The sequence below is a fragment of the Solea senegalensis genome, linkage group LG14, assembly GCF_019176455.1.
Source record: "Solea senegalensis isolate Sse05_10M linkage group LG14, IFAPA_SoseM_1, whole genome shotgun sequence".
In the NCBI taxonomy this organism is placed as follows: Eukaryota; Metazoa; Chordata; class Actinopteri; order Pleuronectiformes; family Soleidae; genus Solea; species Solea senegalensis.
Window position 1 is genome coordinate 20873879 of NC_058034.1, and position 26098 is coordinate 20899976.

General features: G+C 41.2%; 2 protein-coding genes across 2 annotated transcripts; both read right to left on the bottom strand.

Annotated features, from left to right (window-relative positions):
• Positions 1–105: 105 nt before the first annotated feature.
• On the bottom strand, positions 106–2196 carry LOC122781085 (tetratricopeptide repeat protein 12-like). The gene has a single exon (XM_044044588.1). It carries the CDS (start codon positions 2194–2196, stop codon positions 106–108), a length of 2091 nt encoding a protein of 696 aa, XP_043900523.1.
• Positions 2197–13002: 10806 nt separating this feature from the next.
• LOC122781031 (artemin) lies at positions 13003–18820 on the bottom strand. Its single transcript, XM_044044524.1, has 2 exons — positions 18661–18820; positions 13003–13412 (listed from the first exon to the last, which is right to left on the bottom strand). The coding sequence occupies exons 1-2, from the start codon at positions 18818–18820 to the stop codon at positions 13003–13005; spliced, it is 570 nt and encodes a 189-aa protein (XP_043900459.1).
• Positions 18821–26098: the final 7278 nt, after the last annotated feature.

The following is a 26098-nucleotide window of genomic DNA, read 5'->3' on the forward strand; positions in this document are numbered from 1 at the left end:
GGGCTTCAGGGGCCCAAGCTGGCCCTGGCCCCGTTAAGCAATCCATCCTTACCAGGATGAGGATGTGCCTAAGTAATAACCCTAGTTGTATTTTCAGTCTCAAATTCATGTGATGAACTTCATACAGGAGTGCAGAACCTCAAAGCCGTGAAGTTCTCGAAGTCTGTTCAAATGCCTGGGCTCGGCCTGACACAGCTTCCCCAGAGCAATCGCCGCATTTTGCTGCACAGCCGTCCTCTTTGTGTCCCCTGCAGCGCGGCGTAGCAGCAGCAGCACAATATCAGTGTCCAGCAGACTGCTGGCGACTCGCTCCAACTGAAGGCAGTGAGTCAAGCAGAGGGTGGCATTTCCTGAGACCATGTCGTCACAGCTGGAAGCCAGCAAATGACGTAAAATAGATAGCTTTTTATCACACTTCACCAGCTCCTGCCGAGCCAAATGACTAGCAGCGGTGCACACTGTCAGAGTCTTCATGGCGTATTTAGAGGCAGTCTGCCCTGGTCTCTTCAGTAACCGGTACATGGTCCGAACCACGCCCTTCTGAATAACACGCTCAACAGCCTCAGAGGACTGAGGGAGCACGGTGCTCAGCACCCCAATGGCTCGAGTTATGACTCCTCCGTCAGTATCCCTGAGCAGTCCCTGACAGAAGTCGCAGAGTGAAAGAGAGTGTTCCTGGACGGCCGGAGACGTCACCGTTGAAAGGCTGATGATTAATCCAAGCACGGGGTAAAGGATCTCCTTGAATTCATGTGCACTGCAGTGCCTGATGGAAAACAGGAAGGCCTTCCAACACTCTGAGTCGTGAGCAAGTTGATGACGAATAACGTCGTCTTGAGCCAAACATCCAATGGCTGAAATCAGAGACGGAAGAACATGACGGTTGGACTCGCTGATATTTCTTAGGATTGTCGTCAATGGCTCAATGACGGAGTCGGTCAACACGTTCCTTAACTGAGTAAAAAGTTTTTTTTCTGCTGCAAAGTTCTCCAGAACGTTGACTGCCATGTTTTCTTGCTGCTGCTTTGAGATGCACGCCATGAGGTTCCTCACTAACACGTGCACATCCAGGCTTTCAATGACCAGTTGTCTCCCGTGTGGCATCTGAGCAAACAAATGTAGTAATGACAGACATTCTCTCTGCACTGCAACACTCTCTGATGCTATCAAGTCCACAGCAGCTTGTCTCGTCACTGGGCATTTCAGTAACATCTTCTGGTTTTCGGCATTCCCGTCACAAATAACCCTCCATAATTTCAGAACAGACACACATAACCTTTGGCTGTGCTTGTCTTTTGTTTTCTCCAGCAGGCATCTCTTCACCGTGTCGTTTCTGCAGATGATGCTGAAGCCATTGTTCAATCTGAAAAGGGTCTGACCTGTCGAGTCACTAACTGCTTCTAACAGAATCTGCAAGCCTCCGCAGTAGAAGAGCGTCATCTGACCAGGCTTTGAAAGCTTCTTGAGGACCTCGGGTACTGCTGTACCTTTCCTCTCGCCCTTATCAAACTCATGCTTTGCATTCACCTCCTGAGTCTCTCTTTCCTCCTCCATATCCACCTGTGTCACGTGTTCTTCTACCATTTTCTTCCGTCCAGGTTCAATTTCCGCTATCTTCTCAAAGCAGCGCCTTGACTCACTGTAGTCCTTCAATTCCAAGTAGGCTTTGCCCATGTGGAAGTAGGCTTTAATGCACCTGTCGTTGCACTTCAGCGCCCACTCGCAGTCACTGATGGCCTCTTTGTGCTTTCCCAGCTTGATGTAGGACTGAGCTCGGTTGGTGTACAGCTGCTGCATGTCCCGTAGTTCAGCCAGGCCGTCGCTGTAACATTTCACTGCAGATTCATAATCTCCGTCAGCGTAAGCTTTATTCCCCTTGTCTTTGAGCACGAGTGCTTTTTTTTGTTGAGCGATACGCCTTTGTCTCCTGTCTTCAGCGTCTCTCTCCATGTTCTTAATGAAGCTCTCTGGACTTTCGCTCTGGGGACCAAACGACGGCTGGTCGGTTGAGCTTGTGTTGATTTTAGTCTTGTTAATTTTTGTCCTGCAGGGTTCGTCCATGGAGGCGATATAGCAGTCAGCCTCCTTAATTGCTTTTTGCCTGGTGTCAGCATCAGAGGAGTTTAGATCCTTCACCAGCTCACTTATTTTATCAACATTCTTCAGCGCTCTCTCAAAATCTTCAAGTGCCTCCATCGTGGGTTAAATGATTGAACAAGACAAATAACTGTAGTTGGTGTTCCTGGTCTTCTTCTGTGCTTTCTCTTTGGGTGGTGGTGATTTAATGCAGTTTCCTTCACTTGTTCTCCTTAGGCTTAAGCTTCCCTTTACCTTAACGTCACCTCACCCTGTCTTAGTCCTTTGTCTCATGGCCTCAGTCATTTACCATTACAGTTCAAAGGCAACGGACTGCCTTTGAACTGATTCCCAACACAAACTAAAGGCCACTTTTCAGACCAGGAGTTGAAAGAGTAGTGAAGGTAGAGAGTCTCAGGCGATTATGAGAAGAGACTGAGGAGAGGATTAGAAGAGGGGAGGATGAGAAGATGAGATTGAGGAGAGGGCAAGAAGAAGATGTGTCTGAGAGAGGGGAGGAGAGGGTGAGAAGATGATGCGCTGAGGGAGGGGAGGGTGAGAAGAAGATGAGTCTGAAGGAGGGTGAGAAGGGAGGAGGATGAGAAGATGAGATTGAGGAGAGGGCAAGAAGAGGGGAGGAGAGAGTCTGAGGACAGGAGAAAGGAGATGAGTCTGAGGGAGGGGAAGGTGAGAAGATGATGAGTCTGAGGGAGGAGAGGGTGAGAAGATGAAAGGATGAGGCTGAGGAGAAGGTAAGGCTTTTTAAAACAATGTTTTATTATTAATAATGTACAAAAACAGTGGTCAGGAGGCATGTTATATTACAATGTCAATAATTCTGTATATATATATAATATTTATATATTTAATCAAGATAATACAGTACCATGACGAATATGAAGACTATGAACATTTCATTATATGAGGTTTATAAGGATTTATAACGGTGTCATCTGTAAACTGGCAGATGAATAGACAGAATAATACTGTATACATACTGGATTATGGTCTAAAGAGGGGATTAGAGTCCCCGTGTGAGAGCACTATAGCAGCCCCGACATGACGGTAAACCCTTTATTCACTGTTTCACTTTGTTTGGAGCCTTGCTCACAATAAGCATATTTAGTAAAAGATATGGTAATGATGTCAAATAAACAACCTTGTATCCTGAAATGTCTCTTTTCATACAGCTAAACAACAGCAGCAGCAGCAGCAGCATATAAACGATGGTGAACTATTTAAGGTTGGATTAGTGGAAAGATCCTGGTGTAGTTTAATATCATTAGTGTTAAAGTGATTTGCTCAGGGTTTTGAAATGTGGTTGTATGAAGAACTGACGCACAGTCACTGCTGTTAAGTGAATATTGGGGAATCATTTGTTGCACAATTTAAAGTCTGGGTCATCACAGGAGACGGTGACACTGGATAATGTCAATAAAAAGCATCACACTGTGAACAGAGTTGAATTCCGTTGCACTTTCCCGTCATAGTAACATTTGCACTATTCATTTTCCAGTGCTGACACTGGATTGAAACGTGATTTCCTTCGATCATTCAATCATTATTTACCTGCTATCAATATGTCGACTGACTATTTGTTTTCAACTCTGTATATTTTTCTTGTTTTGTTTAATATTTTGCACCATTTGCCTACTTTTATATCCGTATGTCGTCTGATTTAGGAGCAACCACATTTGTGGTTTATGTATATATGTATAAATGTATATGTATATAAACTAAACATATAAAATGTACTGCCTGCTTAAAAACAAACACCTCATGTATCAGTACTGTTAAGCAACCACACTTCAAAAGAACCTCAACTATTCCTCGTACATCGGTCCTGAGTGATTTGGTCACAAGTTCAGCTTCAAGTTTCGGTGTGAAAGCAGCCAAATGTGTCCTGAATGTGCCTTTAGAAGCCGGGTCTCAAACCCAAAACAACCTGGGGGCGCCACTAAGTATCTAGTCTGGTCAGAAGGGGAAAAAAATCCCAACATTTTCGTAAAAAAACAGGGGTATTCAATCATGAGATTTGTTTTTTGGAGTGAAATATTTGGAATGCAAAAAAAACATCATTGTAACTTGATATTAAGTGGCTAGTTTGAGACCTCTGCTTAAGAACCACATTAGGAGGTGGTGTCTGCGACACAGAGACCTCTTTTCCTCCTGAAGCCAACACAGGAATACAAATATATTGACCAGCCACTAGGGGGCAACACTGCTGGTTGCAAAAAGATCCCCAAATTATATGGAACTCTATAGATAAATGAGCCGCCTTATCACTTCAGTTATACTTTTTTGCTGTGGAGTCTCCATCAGTAGTTTCAGCTCTCCTTCAATAGAGCATTTTTAGAGTGGACACCAGTGTGATTGACAGCTGGCATCATCCAATAGCAGACTGGTTGCAGGTAAAGCTTCGAAATAATTGTTGTTCAGATTTCTTCAATCCACAATCCAGCTGTGATCAGAACTCTCAGGACAGATGTTAACATCAAGTCTTAATAAATAAAAAAAAAACACGACAGCTGCTGATGCAGTTTAGTTGTGTGGAAATATAACTTTGACAGGGTTAAAATGAAAACATGTAAAATCTGATCAGCCTTCAGAGAACTGTGTGTGTGTGTGTATGAGATACAAGGCTACTTCATTGAGAAGAAAACATACTCAGAGCAGGTTCAATGCAAACACAGAATGAATAAATAAACAATAACTTAAAACAATAAATACTCTTATGTACAGTAAGGCAACATGATGCATAGCATCTAACAGGGAAGTTAAGTCTGGACTTTGACAGAAGGCTTTAGAGACGACAGCGTGACAGAGACAATGTTTCATCAGTGTGTTAGAACTGCAGCAACATGAAGGAATTTCTGACGACGCACACCTCAGGTCATTTTCCAACGACAGTCGCGATGGTTGATTAACAAAGAAACTTTTAAAGATGAAAAATCACCATGACGTCGGTTATATTCCCCTTTCAAACACCGGGAGAAATTTGATATCTCAAGTGTCAGGTAGTTCACTAGAGACACACACACACATGACTGAAGACATTATTCTCATGATATAACCTGGATCATTAATAAAGCAGCAAACACATATAATGCATGTATAGGTAAAGTGGAGCAAATAGAAAACCTAAATCAAAATAATTCAAATGACTATTTTCATGTCGCGTTAAACTCACAGTCTCGACGTCGACCAGCAGAGAGCAGTGTCGATGTGCTCATACTTTTTTTCAATCCTGACTGCACAAGAGTTCAAGCACTACATCTAAAAGTAGGTGAGAGGCTGACTGAAACACACATTAGAGTTAGAATTGTCGATTGGTTGTTGATTTTTTTTTTTAAATAATTTGGTGCAAACAGTAACCAAGACTAAGACAGTAATGTCATCAGGGAGCGCTGAGTTCCTTTCTCTGCTCTGGGCCATAATTATCAGCTCCCTGTGTCCTTTCAGACTAGATGTCCTTTCTATCAAAATGTGTCATTTTGTGTCCTCCGTGTTTGAAATCCTTCACTTGGATTCAACGAGGTGACTTAAACTGAGACCACACGCTCTACGACACACAGCAGGAGAGCGGCGGCTCATGCGTCCCTGTGAGCTAAAAATGTTGATTTTTCTCCATGGGCTTGGGAGCAGGAGAGTAAACGCGAAACAAAGCTCAGTTTTCGGTTATAAAAGGCAGCGTAATGGCAATAGATCAAGCTTACAAGCATATTCTTGAGAAGCTGGCAGCCGTCTTCCACAATGTGGAACAAAGTGATTCTACAGATGCTTTTTTTGTTTAAGGGGAAACAGTAGAGTGACCTTATCACGACACGGACAACACAGTCAGAGACAGACAGAGCTGGTGACACCTGCAGACTGACAGCGGATCCAGCTGTGCCGTCATCATCACTACTAACAGATGCTGTTCCAACAGACAGCTCAGGTATGGACACTTCTCTCCTTATCTCCTACAGGTGACTGTAGAGGGTGACAAAGAGGAGCTGCGTACAAACACTTTTGCTGTAGCTCTGTGTCAAAGGTGAAACAACACACCTTTAATTAAGTCCACAGCTGTCTGCTTCATTCATGTGTCGCATCTACGAAGCCAAAAGCGCACAGCTGTGAGCTGTTACAGCAACGTTGGGTTTAAATTTGCTACCAAAACTCTGGGAGTAAAACTGAGGCGTGCATGTGCTTTTACTACTTTACCTCTCGGCTTTGATCAAAGCCAGAGTACATCTTTTGTTTGATTTCAAAGAAAGGTCACTGCTCAGTAACAATGAGCTACGTCCGATGGGATTTGTTTTGGACCTGTACTCGTGATAATTGTGTCGGATAATTGTTCTGATGGTTTCTGTTTGGTTTCCAGCCTCTATTTTCCCCTGTCACAAAACATCAGATGGTGTAATTGAAAGCAAATGTGGGATCATGTGTGGGCTTGGCTGCGAGCATTCTTCAGATAATCTTCAACAACTCCAAACAGCAACTTAAAAAGCTGGAAGTCTTTCAGTGAGCTGAATAGCGTGAGGCTGAACCAACTGTACTCATAAAAAAGCCAAAGAGGTGCTTTGATATCTCAGTGTTACGTGTAAAGTACTCGTCAGAGACGCATGACACAAAGCAGGAAGGGGGCCAATACTTCACGTGGCTATTTTTAAGTCAAGTTTTCAAAGCGGCCGACACAAAAAGATTGAATGAACCCTGTCTCATCTCCGACATGGACAATATAACCCAGCAAATAAAAATGCAATACTCCATTGTAAATTTTTCCAATCAAATGAGTCAAGGGTTGGAAACTGAAACTGCTTTTGGTGCTGGACCACAGTGTATGTATATATGTACATCTATATACTGTATATATATATATATATTTATCTATATATATGTGGATATATGTGTATATGTGGTCCTCATGTTTCATAAAGATCTCATAAACGTGAGGGCCAGCCGGGCAAACTGAGGTGAAGCAAAACATGTAAAAATGTAATGACTATGAGTAGAACTGATCCTTGAATCCACATGACACTGCAGTAGATCATTTAGAGTCAACATACAACATCATCTGGGTATATAAATATAACCCACAGTATTTAAAAATGTTGCATTATGTGCTGAATATTTTATACGAAGGCAGTTTGAACTCGCGCTCGCGCCAACTGAAATTTGGGACATATGAAAAAACAGATTTCAGCTAACTGCTACAAAAAGCTCCACTAATGAAATCTATGCCTGCTTAAGTTTACGACATCTTAAAAAAACATCGTAGACTGCTTTATCTGGCAGTCAGACAGCCTTTTCATATAGAAACTGAACTAAAGAACCCAAATTTGAGCTTAAGGGGTTCAAAGTGTTATGGCGATTTTCCATTATACAGTTCTAGCACTACTTCGTCATTTTCCATTACTTCAGTGTTTTTACCTCCTCAATGAACAAACACTGACATTTCCTGGTGAAAATTGATGCGGAAACTGAGCTTTTTTACAAAACAACACAAGCTTCACTTTATTTTACAGGTACAGTGTGGAAGTTGCATATTGCAGGTGAACATTCTTCACCTCACACTTCCCTTTTCAAGCATGTCGGAGAAACTATGTAGCGTTGAGTTAGCATCAAAACTCAAAAGATGTGTAGTTCGACCATCGTGGGCTACTGTAAAAACATGGCGGTCCAAAATGGCCTGGTACAAATATAAAAGTGTCATTCTGAAGTAGTAAAAAACGTACTTGTCAAGTTGAATGTATTTCACGTGATTGTATTTCACATTTACCACCACATTTTTTACTGCAGTCATTACTTTATATTGCACTTCACACCGTATAAAGTTATCTTAGTAGCAGTCAATGCTACCGTGTCGATGCTTGGTTGCAAACCTGTGTAGGCAGCTCGTGCACTCTGCTCTACAACAGTGACATTTTAACTGTTTTCACACTCTTGTGTTGTTTTAAGTTCAGGTCAACCGAGTCGTATCATGTCGCGGCCGCTCTGAAAATAGTCCACGTGGTGAAAGGCTGTCATTGAGGGTGATGTTTGGCTCATGTCATGACTATATTTGTGACGGCATTCTACTATGGTCCACTGACAGAGTTGTAAACAAGCTGTGCTAAAACGAGCGCGACCGCGGCTCGAACCGCTAGAAACTGAGTTAGTGGTTAGCAACGCAGCTTTAGTTTCGAACCTAGCTGTTCGGGGTTTATGGTGGTGGTTCACGCCTTATCATCACCATGGCAACTTCATACTTTTATCTCTGTTGTCAAATAAAAGTTCTATCTATACTGAAACTCGGAAGTTGGAGCTGGGAGTGACAGAGAGAAGCTGGAAAATCCATGGACGCTAACGTAGCTACAACCGCTACACCAGAGGTCAATTTCATCACTAGATGAAGTTATAAGTTATTTCTGTTTTTTTTAATGATTAGATTGATGTTGCATCATATATGTTTATTATTTTGAACTATTTATAGCATTCCATATCAAAACAAACACTTTTATTGGGAAATTTCCAGGAAATATTGTCACAAATATTGTTTTTATGATATCACGATGGAATATCGTAATATAATTTTAAGCTAATATTATATCCCCAAAAAGTTATTTTTGTTTTTTTTCACTTGACCAGTCCTCGCCTGACCAGACTAGATGCTCAGTGGCCCCACAGGTCATTTGAGTTTCGTACTATGCGTACGACTGAAGTTGCATGAACAAAATGTATTAAATGAACATTATTATTATTATTGTTATTATTATTGTTATCTACCACAAGCTGACTGGTCTATTAATGTTTTTCTTTGAATGTTAGTAAGGACTCTTCCCTCATCGCTGTAGGACCCAACTTGGAATAATCCACCTTTCTCAGGAAGGATCATTGACTTTGAGAAGCACAAACTGTTCCCTCTGCTCGGTGTAAAGCCACAGTAGCTCCGGGGATGCACTAAAAAAAACAAAACTAGTTCACCATGTCCAGGAAATCTCCTCATTATATGTATAAATCCAACAATAGTCTGGTGCCAAACCCAGGTTTTACAGAGCATGTGCACAGAAAGGAGGTGTACGTTGTTTGCAGCGTGTGAACAATCACAAATACGAAGCAGTCTACTGGCAGCAGAGCAACATATTTTACAAATGAAGAGCAAACTATGACACTCGTGAAGCAATCCAGACTTGCAGCAGCCAAGGGCAGCCAGTAAAAGTCACATAGTGTCAATGTTTAAGCTAATTTATAACACCACTGCTTCCATCATTAGAGCATGAGCAAACTGTATATATATATATATGTGACTTTAATTACATTATTAAATATTTTCTTAAATGAATGCATTGCCTATGCCATGGCCAGATGCTCATTGTCAGGAGAGACAAAACAGGCAAATGTTTGGGGGCCCTGAGGAGAAAAACAGGCCCCTGATTGTTGCTCTTTTACGCAGCAGAAATCCTTTCTTACCAGCACCATACAGTTAATAATCAGTTCACACTAGTGCTATAGTATGATGTCAGAATACAAAAGCACAATCACTGTAATGGCTTTGACTCTGTTGCTGCCAAGAGTTTAAAACATTTAATGAAGATAAAAGGAGGAGGACCTGGTCACAGACATTAAAAAATAACAATAATACAGGATAAGACAAAAGGTTTGCTGGTCTCTGAACTGTCTGCTGCTACGAGACCCTCAGCTTCAGAAGTAATTTGCAGGTATCTCACTAATCACCCCTCATAGAATTCCCAGTGAATCATGGAGGCTATGTTTTGTTAAAACAAGGGAACTGGGTCATATTTAAGAAAAGTGGCCCTTTCTTGGGGGGTCTGTGTCATGGTTTATTTTTTACTGTGATATTACATTCTAATTGCACAACTGGAAGTAAATGAGAAAACAATTACAGTAAAAACCTCCTTAAATCTGCCTAAATTCAGCTACATGTGACATTTCGCTGTGTTCCATAAAAACATGGCTTCTTTTACTGTTAACAGAACTTCTGTTGTATTTGTTTCACAGAATATCTGGCATTGTAGCTGTCGTTTATGCTAACTAGAGGCTAACAAACCAACTAGCCAACAAGCCTTTGGAGCTCAAGCTAGCGTTTTCTAGCCGTGTTAAATGTAGGGTTGCCAACTGTCCCGCATTAGCCAGGACGTCCCATATATTGGGCCTAATTAATTTGTCCCGTACGTGCCCTCTCTTGTCCCCTTTATTGACTGCTACGCGGATCTAACCACTGAATGACACAACAACAGCAGCAGCAGTGCTGATCACGACACGTGAGAATCATCAACGACACCTGTCGTCATCCAATCACAGGTGCCGTCCCAGTTGGGGCAATGAGTCCCGCAACAGTCGCACATGATCAGTATACTGTAAGTAAACTGCGCAAATTCATCCAAATTAAACTACAATGGATAAACCTACAAAAAAGAAGAGACTGTGCAGCTACAACTAATTATGGTAAGTTAAAAAGACGCGGGGTAAGCCCGTCGGAGGGAATTTTCAGTTGGCCACACAGATGGTGCACATTCTGAGTCAGTGCTATTTTATTCCTCTGCAAAACTGCTATCATTATGACAAATGCCTTAAAACAATACACTGTATATTCAAACAAAACCATACTCAACTTCTGTCCCTTATTTCATAGTGACAAAGTTGGCAACCCTAGTTAAATGTCAACTAACACTTGTTTTTGATGTAACCTATGACTGATTTATGGTGGACATGTAAACAGAGGTTTCCAGACTAACTTTTTCCCTCTGTTTATATTTGTAATGTATGTAAAATGGTTGCTGGGGGTGCTATTTACAAAGTGGTTACAATGGCTGTTAGCTAGCAGGCTAGCAGTTCATTATGTCGTCAAATCCTTCAATGTTCAATTTGAAATCATAAATCTGGCTATATGTTGCTGTGACACTATATTTTCAATAAATTAAGTTTAAATTTTTCATATTTATGTTATAAATTAAAATGAATTGCAATTGGCATATATGCAGTATTAGGATAAACACTGTGAAACCTGTTGGGTAATTTATACTGTTGCCTTGAATGAATTATTTGTGTGTACAAATTGTTGTGTACAAAGGAATTAGTCATTCGTTTCGTCAGCTGTTGCCGTTGAATACAGAAGCTACTGAATGGACTCTGGTGGTGTTTCAGCTCTTCACTGTAATGAACAGCTGTCGGTTCACAAACAACCCGAGCAGACTCTTCAATAAGTGATAAGAGCTTAAAGGAGATTCTTTGGATAATGACTTGTCGCGTCGCAGGATGGTTAATATTAACATTTCCATTTACTAGCTCAAATAAATAATTAGTGAACATACATTAAGTCAAATGTATCCCTTCATACATGCTGGATATTTCAGCCACAAAATTATAACATGCAGTGAGCGTCTTCTGCACTATTATACAATAAAACGACCCTTATAAAGAATTTATAAATGGGTTATAATTAGGTTATTAGTTGTTATAGTTGTTGTAAATTTGTAAAGATGTTTAAACTTTTCAAATAATGTATGTATGTATGTATTTCCAGCAGAAAATGTTGTGCAAGTGCAAAGTGTTCACAATGCTGCATTTAATCTCAACATTAAAAGGTTCAAAGGCAGATGAGAGATCCTACCACGGTTGCCATGCCAACCCATGTAGTGATCAAAGGCAGACGAGGGTGGTGTCTGTCTCCATTCATTCTCAAGGGGATGAGAAATTATTATGAATTATTTTGAGTAAAGCAAGCTTCGATTTTCCCGACAAGCCAGATATTTTTATACCCAAATGAGTAAAACCACTGCCAAATAGTGAGCCTACATGAATCTGCATATAATTATAATTTTCTATAAGACACTATTTTATACTGTCCTTTAACTAGATATTTGATAAGTTACCAGCAAATTAACCTTTCAGCATCAAAGGTTGAATGGATAGATTTTATCGGCAAAATATTTAGCTTCCCAATGTTAAAGGTAGACAACCCAATGTTTGTGTAACTCACTGCACATGCACTTACATTCTCTATTTTACCATTTGTAAATAGCAGTAACTGATTAGTCGTCTTATACTCCATCACAAGACACTTCTGATGATTGTTGCTCAACAAAACTGCAAACGTAGTGTAAAGTTTTCAATTCATGCTTCAGCGAAAGGTTTTCGAAAGGTTGTTAATTTGTGTCTAAACAAACCTCGGCTATTTTGGTTTAAAAGTGGATGGATTTGATGGAGAAGAGGAAACGATTAAGGACAAAAGTGAAACAGAGGTGGTTCATGTATTCATCAATCGTCAATCAAGAGTGAAGGCGAGAAGTTTTGGTCTGACATTTGAAGAAGAGACGTCTACATGGAGACATGATGACAGCCAAACATATTGTGCTACACAATATGACAAGTTCTGTGACGCAAGAAAATTCTGGAGGTGCAAGACACGAGAGGAAAGTGTGGAGTGACACTTTTGTCCAAATAGTGTTGTGTAACAGACTATAAATACGGAATAACACAAAATCAACCATCTTGAATTCTGCTGAGTCATGAACCACACTGTACTCTGAGCTTCTGTCTCAAACATGGCCGCCAGAAGGGAACTGCATGACCTGACCTTCAGCAAGTTGAGTGTCGGACATAAAACGTGATACACTATGACGTGTAACCGTGCTGGAGCTCTCCTCCTCCTCTGTGCTTATTGCTGGTGAAATTGAGACAAACCTTCCACTTCCTCAGGTTGAAGGCACACATCCACATAGCCTGCTGGTGCCGTCAGGCTCTGTCTGAAGGTACGTGAACCTCCATGAACCACTGCCAAGCTGTGAGCGGAGGGAAGGCCTTGGACACGGCACTCACAGGCGTGAACCTCGGACCACAGGAACCAGGTGACCCGGTGAAGACGCAGAGCCTCTCAACATCCTGCTCTTTCACACCAGAGCTTGTCTGCGTTAGTGCATTGCAGATCGTCACCGCTCTGTGTCATCAGCCCACACAGCTGCAGTTGGCCGCCGAGAGCCACTTAATCGTCTGCCAGGAAGTCTGCGCGTCCATGAAGGACACAGTCTCATAGCGAGTAGGCCGACAGCAGGGCTGACCGATGACCTTTTTGCCAGAGATGCTCCCACTGTCCATCAGAGTCTTGAGGGCCAGGTCATAGTTCCTGCGGGAGCTGTGGCACGTGCCAACACAGTACTTAAAGAGGACTATCTCGTCGGAATCATACCCGAGGCCAAGCTCTCGCACCCGCATCTCCTTCCTCTCCAAATGGCAGTCGCGGCTGCTCTTGGTCTTCTTTCGGTTCCGCCTTGATGTTCTGGGTGAGTTTGGGTCCCGGGCGGAACGCCGCCATCTGCCCTGCTGGAATTCCTCTTCTTGCATCAGTGACCACTCTTCTACAAGGTAAGAGAAACATACAACATCAGTATCTTGATTCATTCCGATATTACGTTTTTGACTTCTATGACATGGGGCTTTTCCATTATTCTTGGCTTGACTCGACTCTACTTGTTTTTTGGGCTTTTCCATTAGGAACAGAACCTGGTGCCTGGTGCTTTTTTTGTACCTGTGTTTGGTTTCTGACGAGAGGATCCAGAGAGAGCTGGATGGAGCCTGTTTAAAACAATGTCATGGCAGTTTAGAGCAAAATGGAAAACCACGTGCCTGATTAGAGTTGAGTCGAGCAGAGCCGAGTAGTGCTAGAACTGTATAATGGAAAAAAAGAGTTCAATGCATCAATTTACATTGGTAAAGCAACGCTATACAACTTTTTGTTTTACCTTAAATAAGCAACAGAATAAACAGCCATTTAACACAGGATTTCACTGATGACAGCTTTACAAAAAAAGATAAAACGCACCATTAGATAAGTTGTTTTAGCAACGCTATAATGACCATATATAATTATTTCCCAATCTATTTATGAGAATACAACCAGAAAACACGTATGCAGTATTAAAATCTCCCGATCTGACTGAAAATCAGAAATGGCAATCGGATATTTCTGTCCAGACAGATCTATTACATCATCATGAGAGAACAAGCCTTGTCCCACGATTACAAAATAATTATTCCACGATCTCTAGATAACCAGATGACTGCTCTCAGCTGCCGTACTCACGCAACCACCTACGCTACCGATTCATTCATGTACCCTTCATGTTTTGGTGTGCGTCTCCTCTCTGTTGTCATGAACACTCGACTCTGTTTGTGTCACTGTTCGCAGAGAAGGGAGTGAACGTTGCTTCCAGGACTTCCGTGTAGTCATTTATGAGGAGGGTGGTGGTGAGAGAACAGGTCCAGATGTCTACTCTGGCCTTCAGAGGCTGGAAAGTGAAAACATTCTCACACTAAAGTTTATGTAGTGGATTAGAGTGGAGACGAGAGCACCGGGAGAGCATGTGTGGCTAAATTAAAAGCAGATATGGGCGCTGAAAGTGGGAGTGAAATTATCAGCTGAGTGCTGCCACTGTGAGGCGTCATTATGAGCAGCTGGAGGAGCTCCAGCACGAGCTCAGCTTGTAATCTTTAGTTGCCAGGAACATTTTAAACAAGAGTTACCAACCCGCCTATACAGACCCCATCCTGGTCCTGGAATGATTTTTTTTTACTTCCTGACCTGGGGGAGGGCCCTGCCTGGCGCTTTCTCTTAAAGCCCACATAGACCGGAAGCTCCAATTAACGCTGCGTTTCTGTGTGTATCTGCGTCATTACCTCGTTTATGAAACCCTAAAGTTTCAGAACAAACAGTTCAGCCACTGCTGAGAAAATAGTGTTGTATTGTTTTCCTGGGCTCTGCGAAGCGGATCGGCACTTCCTTAATTTGATGTCGTCATCAGAAATCCTCACCACTCCTCTCACCACCGTAGCGCCTCCTGTTGCGGGCACATCCGGTTGCGTACATTCAACCGCAGAAGAAGAAGAACTACTCTCGTTGTAGCTGCTGAGATGCAGAGCATCCACCGTGCCAGAGGGGGAGCTGTGTATCTGAGAGCTGGCCTATCTATTACGTCACTTCCAGGTACCTGGCCAATCACAGGACAGTGGGAAAGCTCTCATTGGCTGGCCAATCACAACACAATTCACATTCTGGGGGTGTGGTTTTGGTCTGAAACAGCGCGGCTGACGAGAGCGTCAGTGAGGAGATATTTTGATCGGCTCGTTTGCAGCGATTAGGAGGTTTTTAACCATGAAAACAAGTTAATATATGTAAGTAGACCTCCATAACTAACATATATGTGTGATACAAGCATTCGATGTCACCTTTAACGCTTCCACACAATATTTTCCTGGTGGAATGCTTATTACCAGCACAGAAGGCTCATTTACAGTAGCACAGGGGTGCATGTCAGTTCATGCCTCCATGTTTACGAAAAAGAAAACTTGTAATCATGTGGAAAAAAAGATGAGAAAAATGCACAGAAATATTCCTCAGGCAAAGAGAAACGGGCACTTCTCCTTCACATATCCAGCCGTGTTAAAACACGCCACATGGATCTGCATTATTTCATGTAATTATACAACTATTCCATGTTGTAAGTGAACTGAGCAATAATGTCTAACTGTATACTTAGAAAGGGAGTGTAGCCTTTGTGTGATTGGAAATATTCATACAGTGAAAAGACACAAAGTGTGACACAAAAACTTTGGTTTGCCCCAAAGCATCGCAAAGATAAAGTCACTGGTTCACACTCTCTGCAGAACATGCATCAGTATCAGAGCAGCCTCTGTGCTCGGGGGGTAGAAGACGAGAAGACATGTCCGATCACATACACGAGTAAAACAAAGCTAACTCCCACAATAATGCTAACATTAAAAAACATGGGGGGGGGCGGCTGATGGTCTGTAATTAGTTTCTGTTCCGCTGTGAAATCTGAATAATTCTCTGACGTCCATTCTCTTGATAATTTCCAGAGATAAATGTGTTATTCGATCATCAGACAGTGGACCTGAGATAGAAGTCTCATTCCCACAACAACAGAAGAAGTTGGGATTGTAAATTCTTTTTACTAAATTGACAAAAAGTCAACGTCAAAGTCACTTCCTTCAAAGCAAATAAAAGCCCTACACTGCTCTTTACGTTCTTTGTTCTTTGTCTGTCTGTCAAGTTTTATGAAGTAAAATACCTGGAAGAAAAATCGAATCAAATTGAATCTGACTGCTCAACAATCAAGACCAGGATCATGTATGTAAATATACATATATATATATATATATATATATATATATATATATATATAAATAAATAAAAAAAACAAATCTAAATATATATATATATATATATATATATATATATATATATATATATATATATATATATATATATATATATATATAGCATGTTCTTGTATAATTATATATACAAAAACGTGCCAAAATTAAGATGAGAAAAATAACACATCATTTCAACACCATGGCTTTTATTTATTCCTTATATATATGTGTATATATATATACATATAAATATTTTGAAACATCTATCGTAGAGGAGTTTAAAACTTAATCACAAAACTGAAACTTATCTATATTTAATGACCTTTCATGGCCCACCTGCAGTGCTTTGGGAATGATGATCGTACGAATTTGTTCCATATGAATTAGAGCGCGCCGCTGTCGCTGCACCCATAATACTCCACAAGCTCATGTGGAGGATAAAGTGGTCGACAATGAATGGATGAATGGATGAATGAATTAATGAATGAATGGATGAGTGAGTGTTTTATCTCAAGTGTGTTTAAACAACGCATAAACATTATGGTGAGGTCTTCTCCACACAGAAACAGCAGAACTTTCCCGATACAATCTCCTTCTCTTTTCAACTCTTCAAACGTTTTTTCCGTAAACACAGCGTCGTGACTTCATGCAAAGAATGACTTGTTGTATATATGCCAGGCCTGTATGTGGCGCTGTAACAAATACACCGAAAAACAGAAAAGAAGATGTAGAGACGCAGGTGTTCCTGCTCACACAGGATCCACAGCTAATTTACTCTCATTTATTCTCTGTTTTTAATACAATTAACAAGAAAAAAACATTATAAATGGTCCAAATTATTCTGATCAGACACATTCTTCACTCTGCAGTAACGGAGCAGTGTCGGGTGGGGGGGGTGGGGTATTCTTCAGGTGTCATTTTTATTTATTTTGGGTGAATTTTGCGTTATTACAAACTGTCATTTATCTTTAAAGAGAGTCAAGTGTGGTTTGGCTACATACCAGCGTGGTAGAATAAACAGGCAGCGAGTCCACGGCCGTTCATCTTACTTCTCTGCTCGACTGTGATGCATGACAGGAACCTGCACACTGGATTGATTATTTTTACCCTGCTGTGCACCGGGGGCCCGAGCTCCATTGACCAAGGCCATGCTCAGTGTTGAAAACTACCAGGCAAATTTCCAGACGCTATATTAGTCATCCAGGAGGCACAGGCTGATCTGTTACGGCCCTCGCCTCAGATTTATGAAGCGCTGTTTTCAGAGTAATGTTACAAAGACAGACGAGTGAAAACGAGGAGTTTATTGAGGCCCGGTCGTTTATACTGTATGTGCTAATGGAACAGGAAGCCACAACCACTGGGTTTTATATAGGTTTAAGTTTATAAAAGCTTGTAAATAACACACTTTCATGTTGTCCTTGGTGATTTTTTAATTAAATAAACATTTTTAATCATTCTCACTAGCTAATTTCCATCTGTAGTCCACAATGCTAATTCAGTAGCAGCTTCCATAACATGGATTCATTCCTTATATTTTGTGTTGTCGCTTCATTATACATATATTTTATTACGTTTTCATGACTAATTTTGATCATTTTATTTGTTTAGCAGCTCCTCGTGTGTCTGACTGGTGATGTTTTATGAACATTTTGTCAGAAATTAAACAGAGACCGCCGTCAAAAGGGGTTTGAGGTCTGGCCCTGGCTTCTTTTACTCAACACAACACTCATTTGGGACATGTCAAAATCTACTTTTTGCTAGATTAACGGCAAGAAGGACGATTGCACCAGGCACGGTGGTTAGTCAGTGGTTCTTCTCCAGCCTGCATATCAAAGTGTTAAAGACAGAGATCCCTAACTTAATGACCAGTAGTTTCACTAAAAACAAAGATCTTTAGATGCACTTTTGCTTGATCTTAGAAACGTTTCTGGCTCCGTTTTAAGCAAAAAAAACAAACCCATCAAGAGTCTGTTCTGTTGTGTCTGTGAAAACCTCATAAGATCAGCATCTTCAGAAAGTCCAGACCTGACATTTGTTTACATTTTGTCCTGAATGGACAAGGCCTCAGTCAAAGTCTCTACAATTCTTATGTTTCATGTGAACATAAACTACAGCTCCTGACCTGTTGGTGCAGGATCTACACGATACACATTCTGCTCTCAGGTGAACAGTCGCTCCTATTAAAGTACTCAGTGAGAACAGATGAGTCCAAACTCTACCAGAATTTGTTGTAGATAGGTACATGGTAGGTTGGTAAGAGCTTCATTTTCTGTCCCAAATGGTGAAATCAACAAAGGGCTCAACAAAAATATTCACACATTTTCACGTTTTCAAATTAATGAATAAAAAGTGCAGCTTCAGGAAGGTTGTTGCCGACAGAATGATGGTTTTCCGTCATCTACAATAAACAAAAGAAATTCAATAACTTACCAAAGTCATCGGGCCAGGGTATGTGGACATTGCTGTCCTGTCCCACGTCCTCTGTCCGAGACCAGGACGGTTGCCTGAGGACACGCTGGACGTCCGACTGAGCTTCCTTACTGTCCTCGTCAGAAAAAACATCGTCCACCAGGGTCAGCAATGACGCCATCACCCACAACATCACCTGACGGTACAAAGGAACAAGCAGTTACTTTGGTAAAAGTAGGAGAGGCTAACACTTGATGTTGGAGGTAGTTATTGGGAGTTAGCAGAGCAGTGTCTGTCCCAACTGAAATGTAGCAAGAACCACTGGCAGGGCAACACCACACAACAACATAGATGTATATGAAGTTCTGCTACCTGATTTTCAACAAAGTCATTTAACACCCGGGTTCGAGCCCCGGTTGGAACAAGGGCCTTTCTGCATGGAGTTTGCATGTTCTCCCCGTGTGTGCGTGGGTTCTCTCTGGGTTCTCCGGCTTCCTCCCACAGTCCAAAAACATGCAATGTGGGGATTAGGTAAATTGGACACTCTAAATTGACCTAAATTGGCTGAGATTGGCACAGCACCCCCCACGACCCTCTGGTGGAGGATAAAGTAGATGATGACTGACTGACTATCTCTCAAGGTTAACAACCCCTGGTGGCCATACTTCACCATACTCTCACTTCCTGATTGGCTTCACAGAGAAAATCGGATGATTCTGTCCGTCTTCTTTCCTTTCACAAGTGGACAAATCCTCATCCATTCAACAATACAGTATATAAGCTACTGTATTTCACTGGAGAGCAGAAAACTATGACCTGCTGACCCCACTTGGATGGAAACTCAAACAGACTCTGCTCTACACTGAGCCGTACCACTAGGATTTAAGTATTTGTTGCATTGAATTAGTGATATACAGTGTTACATACATTTGGAAACTGAAAGCTGCCTTGGGTAAACTGATCCATCCTGCTCCATCAGATCTTTGAAGGTTCCTCAGTAGAGGCCTCCTCTCGCTACCTTCAAGTGACACCTGCACCGCTTTAATTACTTAATTGACACGCGACACTTTCCCACTGCGCAGGTGAGGTTAATATTTTAACATCACTTATGGGATGAGTTTCTCTGCGGTGTCTGGTAGGGACTTAGAGCCCAGATCGAATGGGCAGTGTAGTGGAAACTGACTGGGAGTGAAACAAATACTTTGACAGTCTGGCAGCAAATCCTACTGGCCTACTTTTCCTCCCGAGTCTCAGACATTCGTTCATTGATGACGAGTAAAAGCCTCAGTGAGGAGTTTGCCGTTTGCAGGACACATGACTGAAGAACGTTTTCTCTGATAGACACAGTATCTGAAAGTTGCTCTCTGATGACTCAATCACAGCTCTGCCAGGGTCCTGTAGACGTTTCATGACTCAGTTTGTTTACTGTGCACTTTAAATCCACAGAGATCCAGCGATTTATCGCAGAACTTGACGGACTGATGAACAGCTGTCCACCATCTTGACTTTTTTTTATGGATACAGCCTGTGTAGAGACAAGTTGCTTGAGTGTGTTGCCTGGTGTATTTGTTTGCTTCTATGGATTTGCCAAAATGGCGTTGTTTTGATTCCTGTTGCATGATGGGATGACAGCCCTCAAAAGTCGGGAGGGGTTACAAAAAAGGGTAAAAGATGGCAGATAAGGGTCACAATTTATCATTTCCAGTAGGTTTGGTTAGCATGTAAGAAGATTGCATTCATCCATTCATTCATTCATTCATTAATTTGTCCATTCATTGATTGTCAACATACAGAGACGAACAACCATTCACTCTCACATTCAAACTTAGGTCCATTTAGAGTGTCCTCTTAACCTCTGAATGTTTTTGGACTGTGGGAAGAACCCAGAGAACCTGGAGAAAACCCATGCGCACATGAGGAGAACATGAAACCCATCCCTTCTGTCTGTGAGGCATCAGTGCTAGCCACTTCACCGCTGTGTGGCTTGGTGCAAAATCCAGTGAAGTGAGGTCAGCTGAAAAGAAAACCAGACTCACCTTCCAGTTCTTCAAGTGATACCGGGTTCTCGACGCCTCGCGCCTCCACCAGGTTTTTCCATCTGAAAGAGACAGTCGTATGATAAATAAATTATAATAACAATAATAAAGAAAATTATATTTCATTCCAGAGTCGGATCATTCTTTAAAAAAAATGCCTCGCAGTCGTTCCACCAGAGGGGGAAGGAATTCCAGTTTTCTTTCATTCTTTAATCACCAGGTACATTTTCGCTTTTGTTAAAACGTCCACCAAACATGAGTTTGACACATGATTCATGTTCTGTTTACCGCGGTGTTTCATGGAAACTCCGGGACACACACACACACACACACACACAAATCACTCTGATGTTTCTTCAGAGAAACACGCATTTAATTTAAAAGTGGTGCAGTGTCTGAGGAGAGAGGGTCAGGGGCGTCATCGGCTCAGACGAGGGTTAGACGTTCATACTCTCACACGGAACTTATCATCTCAGGTCTCACAAGCAACTTCAGGTTAAACTGAAACTGCTAAACTACATTTTTGTTTTTTGGTGCCATTTTGTTGTCGTCTCGCTTGTAAAAAGACATTTGAATCTCAGTGTCTACTTCTGAGTCAAGTAAATGAATGAATGAGTGAATCCGTCCATTCTGACCTTGGCTCATGCAAACCTTGTGGCTGTAAAATGTCACCAGACTTTGCCGTCGTCATAAATACTGTGGCCACTAGAGGGTCTTCTTACTTAAACATGGAGATGGATATTATACATCGCTTATGTTATAATAAGTTGCTGATTCCATATTATACTTTATTTATCTATTTTGTTTTATTTATATAGTTTATCTGATGTGGACGATGCAAAGTTACCATAAAACAGACTGTGGCAACTGATGGTTGGAAACTATAGTTGCTATAGCAACTCCTGTCCCTAAACATCTAAATAAATATAAATATGCTCTATATACTCCTTACTTTCTTTCTTTTTAAAAATCCATATTTTCTTCAGCATCTACAGTTTCTACTTCATTTTACTACAAAGAGCGAACCGTTGTTCTTAAGTCTTAAAGGCGACATAGAATGCTTGTATCACACATATATGTTAGTTATGGAGGTCTACTTACATATATTAACTTGTTTTCATGGTTAAAAACCTCCTAATCGCTGCAAACGAGCCGATCAAAATATCTCCGCACTGACGCTCTCGTCAGCCGCGCTGTTTCAGACCAAAATCACACCCCCAGAACGTGGACTGTGTTGTGATTGGCCAGCCAACGAGAGCTTTCCCACTGTCCTGTGATTGGCCAGGTACCTGGAAGTGACGTAATAGATAGGCCAGCTCTCAGATACACAGCTCCCCCTGTGGCACGGTGGATGCTCTGCATCTCAGCAGCTACAACAAGAGTAGTTCTTCTTCTTCTGCGGTTGAATGTACGCAACCGGATGTGCCCGCAACAGGAGGAGCTACGGTGGTGAGAGGAGTGGTGAGGATTTCTGATGATGATATCAAATTCAGTGGCTGAACTGTTGGAGCTTATGGTCTATGTTGCCTTTAAGTGTTTATTTAAATCCTGAATAATTCTCAACTTTTGAATCCTTTGATGTGTCTAGCTTATTTAGGTAGAGTGCAAATCGCCAAAATTCCAAATGGCCGACTTCCTGTTGAGTTGAGGCCACGGTTAAGGTCGACTTTTTTGTTCCTCTGTTTTCATTTTAGGGGGCACTATAGAGCCCTTGAGCAACGCACAGATCTGGGAACTATGCCACTATCGCATTCTTGCCAGACCTGACCTCCATGCCAAGTTTCAAGAGTTTTTATGCACATTAACCCCCTCAAAAATGACCAAAAATACACGGATATAATAATAATCTGAGGGATAACAATAGGCCATTTCAGACCCTGCCATTCGTGGTTCGGGCCCTTCAAAAATAAAGACAACAGCATCATATATATATATATATATATATATATATATATATATATATATATATATATATATATATATATATATATATATATATACATATACGTGTCTATCGTGTACGTCTGGATCATGTATGGTTTAATGTGCAAAGCCGACGACATACATGAAAAGCGTTTGCATATTCCTAAAGTTATCGTGTTGTATTTGCGTTGCGCCTCCTCTCATGTGGTTTTTCAGCCCTTTGCTTGTTTTGCATCTCTCTTGTTCTCCCTGTGTTCACACATACTGTCCTGTACAAGAGCTTTAGAGTGAGTGAGTGAATGAATGAATGAATGAATGAATGAATGAATGTGAACGTAATACAGTTTAAAAAATAGAGATTCTTCACGACTCGCTGTATATACTGTTTAAACAAAAACACCAAAATAAATAATACATAATACAACACGTGTAAATAAATAATCTGTGAGACACTCCATCTTTGTACTTTGTGATAGGTTTGAACCTATTTTTAAACTTGGTCTGTAACAGAACAGTCTATTTATGAGCATAAACAAAACAAGAACCTAAATGAAAACGTGCCGTTTATGCTTCTCGTGTGGCCCAGGCTTTACTCCGACACTCTGAGGTGAAGGCAGAATCTAAAAATAAGACGCACTATGACTCTGAGTTTAAAGTAAAGTCACGGGGTTCGCGTTGTCAATATTTGGAGTGGCGGTCAACACAGGAAGTGCCAGGTTCGATGTTTCCACTGGTGTCTCGTGTAAACAGAGGAGCAGCAGCAGCTCGACTCCTCATTTCACATCCACACGGACAAAGCAGTGGATGCTGATGCACCGATCATGGCTGCATTCCATTATGGAGATGTTATTTATAGGAACGCTCCCTCTGTCCACGGTCGACTCGGTTTATCTTCAACACGGATACTTTCACCACTTAAAGACACTTAGATCATCCACCACACTTTGTACACGTCTCAATTTAAACTCATTGGTGAAGTTGCATGTTGCAGCTTGATTAAAAAGACATAATTCTCCAACTTTATAACAATTATTCTTCTCCCATAAAGAAGAAAAATTGCTGATTTTTATATTTTTGGAAATGTTCCACTTTCCAAACGTGATCCAGTGATTTTGACCATCATCGTATCACGTATAATACTAAAATGAATTAATTTCACACGCTGGGCCTTTAAAAAACACACCACTAACAACATGAATTTCTTTCTAATTAATCAATATTATATCATAGAATTCAAAATAACTATTGACTTTCCTAAGGTGAATGTAACAAGAATGACTCTAAACACCCTTTATTTTTCTATATCCTTGCATTTAAGTATTCACTTGTGCAATATTAAGGGTTTGAATGAAAGAAAACGCACTTAAGAGCTGTAATAATTCAAAATATATATATGTTGTGTAAGTTTTATGGCATTGATGTGCAGGCAACATTTAGATTGTAATGTTAATATTTGAAACTGCAATGAGCTGCTTTTCAAATTATGATTTAATTTCTTATTTTTATAAAGTTAATGCACAAGTTTTAATGTGTTTTGAACAGTTATGTGTGATGGTCACTGAATGCATTTCGTATGATTTCATCCACTGTGACGTTTTGAAAGTTTTAAAAACATGATTTAAATTCTGACCAATCCATGTTAGCAATCCAAAATAAAGAAAAACAGGAAAGCTGTAAAGGAACGTTTTAAACTCCTGAATCTACTGGAGAGAGTTCTCTTGATTAGTGACCCATGAATGCACCTTAAAACAGGGCCAGTAAAAAGCAGCCAGGCTTACAGCGTCCATGAAAGGATCTGGGACCTGAACCAAAAATATTTAATACACTTAATAGAACAGTTTATAGCATCATAAAGTCACCGAGATGCTGCTTTCAAGTTCACTCTGTGCCTCGTAATGAGACGAGATTAATAAGCAAGTTTCCGCACAGTAACAGGAAACTTCTGCTGTGAGGGATAACGTCCATAAATCACCTGAAGCTCCAGCAGCAGGACGAAGAAGAAGAAGAAGAAGAAGAAGAGGAACAAAACAGCTCAGTCTGTGGTGGAGCAGACATGGATGGACAGTAATGGAAGAAGGACACGGTCGGATCAGGTTACACAACACTGACTGTGTGTGTGTGTGTGTGTGTGTGTGTGTGTTAATGATAGTCTCCAACGACACACTGATGTCAAGCGTGACTGCAGCTACTACTGTTTAGAACAGAGTGAAGACAATCTAAACACACGGAAACGGTGAAGTTTAACTCAGACTGACATGTTTGCCTGTCCCACATACTGTGCAGTACAGTACGGTTCTCAAACTGTGGCACTAGTGGTACGCAAGCTTCCTCTGATGAAGCTCCACACTGTAGGACAAGTGGCCAGATTTTGGCCAGTGTTACGGAGATTAACTTGATTAATCAGCTGAGACGACCAATGCTGGAACCTCTGGAGTCAGTGATGAGTTAAGTTGAAAGATTTTATTGAGCTCAGATCCGAGGAGAACTGAGACAATGCCTGACAATCTGAACAGTGAGGCATCATCGCAGCGTGTAGTGAGTAAGTCTTGAGGGAACCTTGAAACGCACCTAGATTGTGTCTTATCCTAAATTATGACTGTCTCTCTTTCGAAATTAAAGCTGATTTTAACAGATTATCCTGTAGTTTGAGCGGCTAACAGACGTGATTTTACTTTCATCAGTGCATCAGAGTCCAGTCTGTGCTGTCTCACGATTACAACGTTGAAAATTGGTTAGAAAGTTTGTTGTGTCTGTGGATTTCTTAAAATCACGTCAGATTTGAAAATCATCTAGTGAGGGGGTTTAGGCTTAAGACGATCCTCATTGTGAACGAACTAGTGACATGTTCTAATCGCGTGACATGTAAATGACAACATGCTGAGCTCCCCTTGCTGTCTTACAGCAATCACCACTGGTAAGCACGATCTCCGGTCCTTCAACATCAACCCTGCCACCGCTCTCACATGAAGCCTTCCTGGCCCAACACCACGGAATGAAGAGTTTTACTGAGAAAGCAACAGGACAACAACATCGGGACACAACCTGACCCCCTTTGTCTGTGTTCTCCTGTGAAACCTGTGGTCGTGTCTGCCTTTCATGGACTGGACGCTAAATCCTAACCTCCAGGCACAAGGAACCCAAGAATCCATGGAATCCAAGACTGAGATGCTGACAATGATGTTCGAGATCCACTGATCTAATGCAAGGCTGCCCAATGTTGGGTTCTGCAAAGTGAAACATGAGATATAAAGGATTTCTGGATTATATCTGATTTTACATTTTATTTCTTTCCGATATCAGCTCACTTGATTTTGACCTGACATTAGAAATCAAGGCCAATAGAGGATCAATATAAGCCTGAATAGTGTTGTTTTTCCATCACCCTTACACCGTGATATCAGTTTAATCATCATTACGACAAGTTCAAGCCAAAAAAGGTTCTCTGTTCCAGCGTAAATGATTTGCAGAGATTGTGATCATTCCTTTGTGACTCTGCTGTC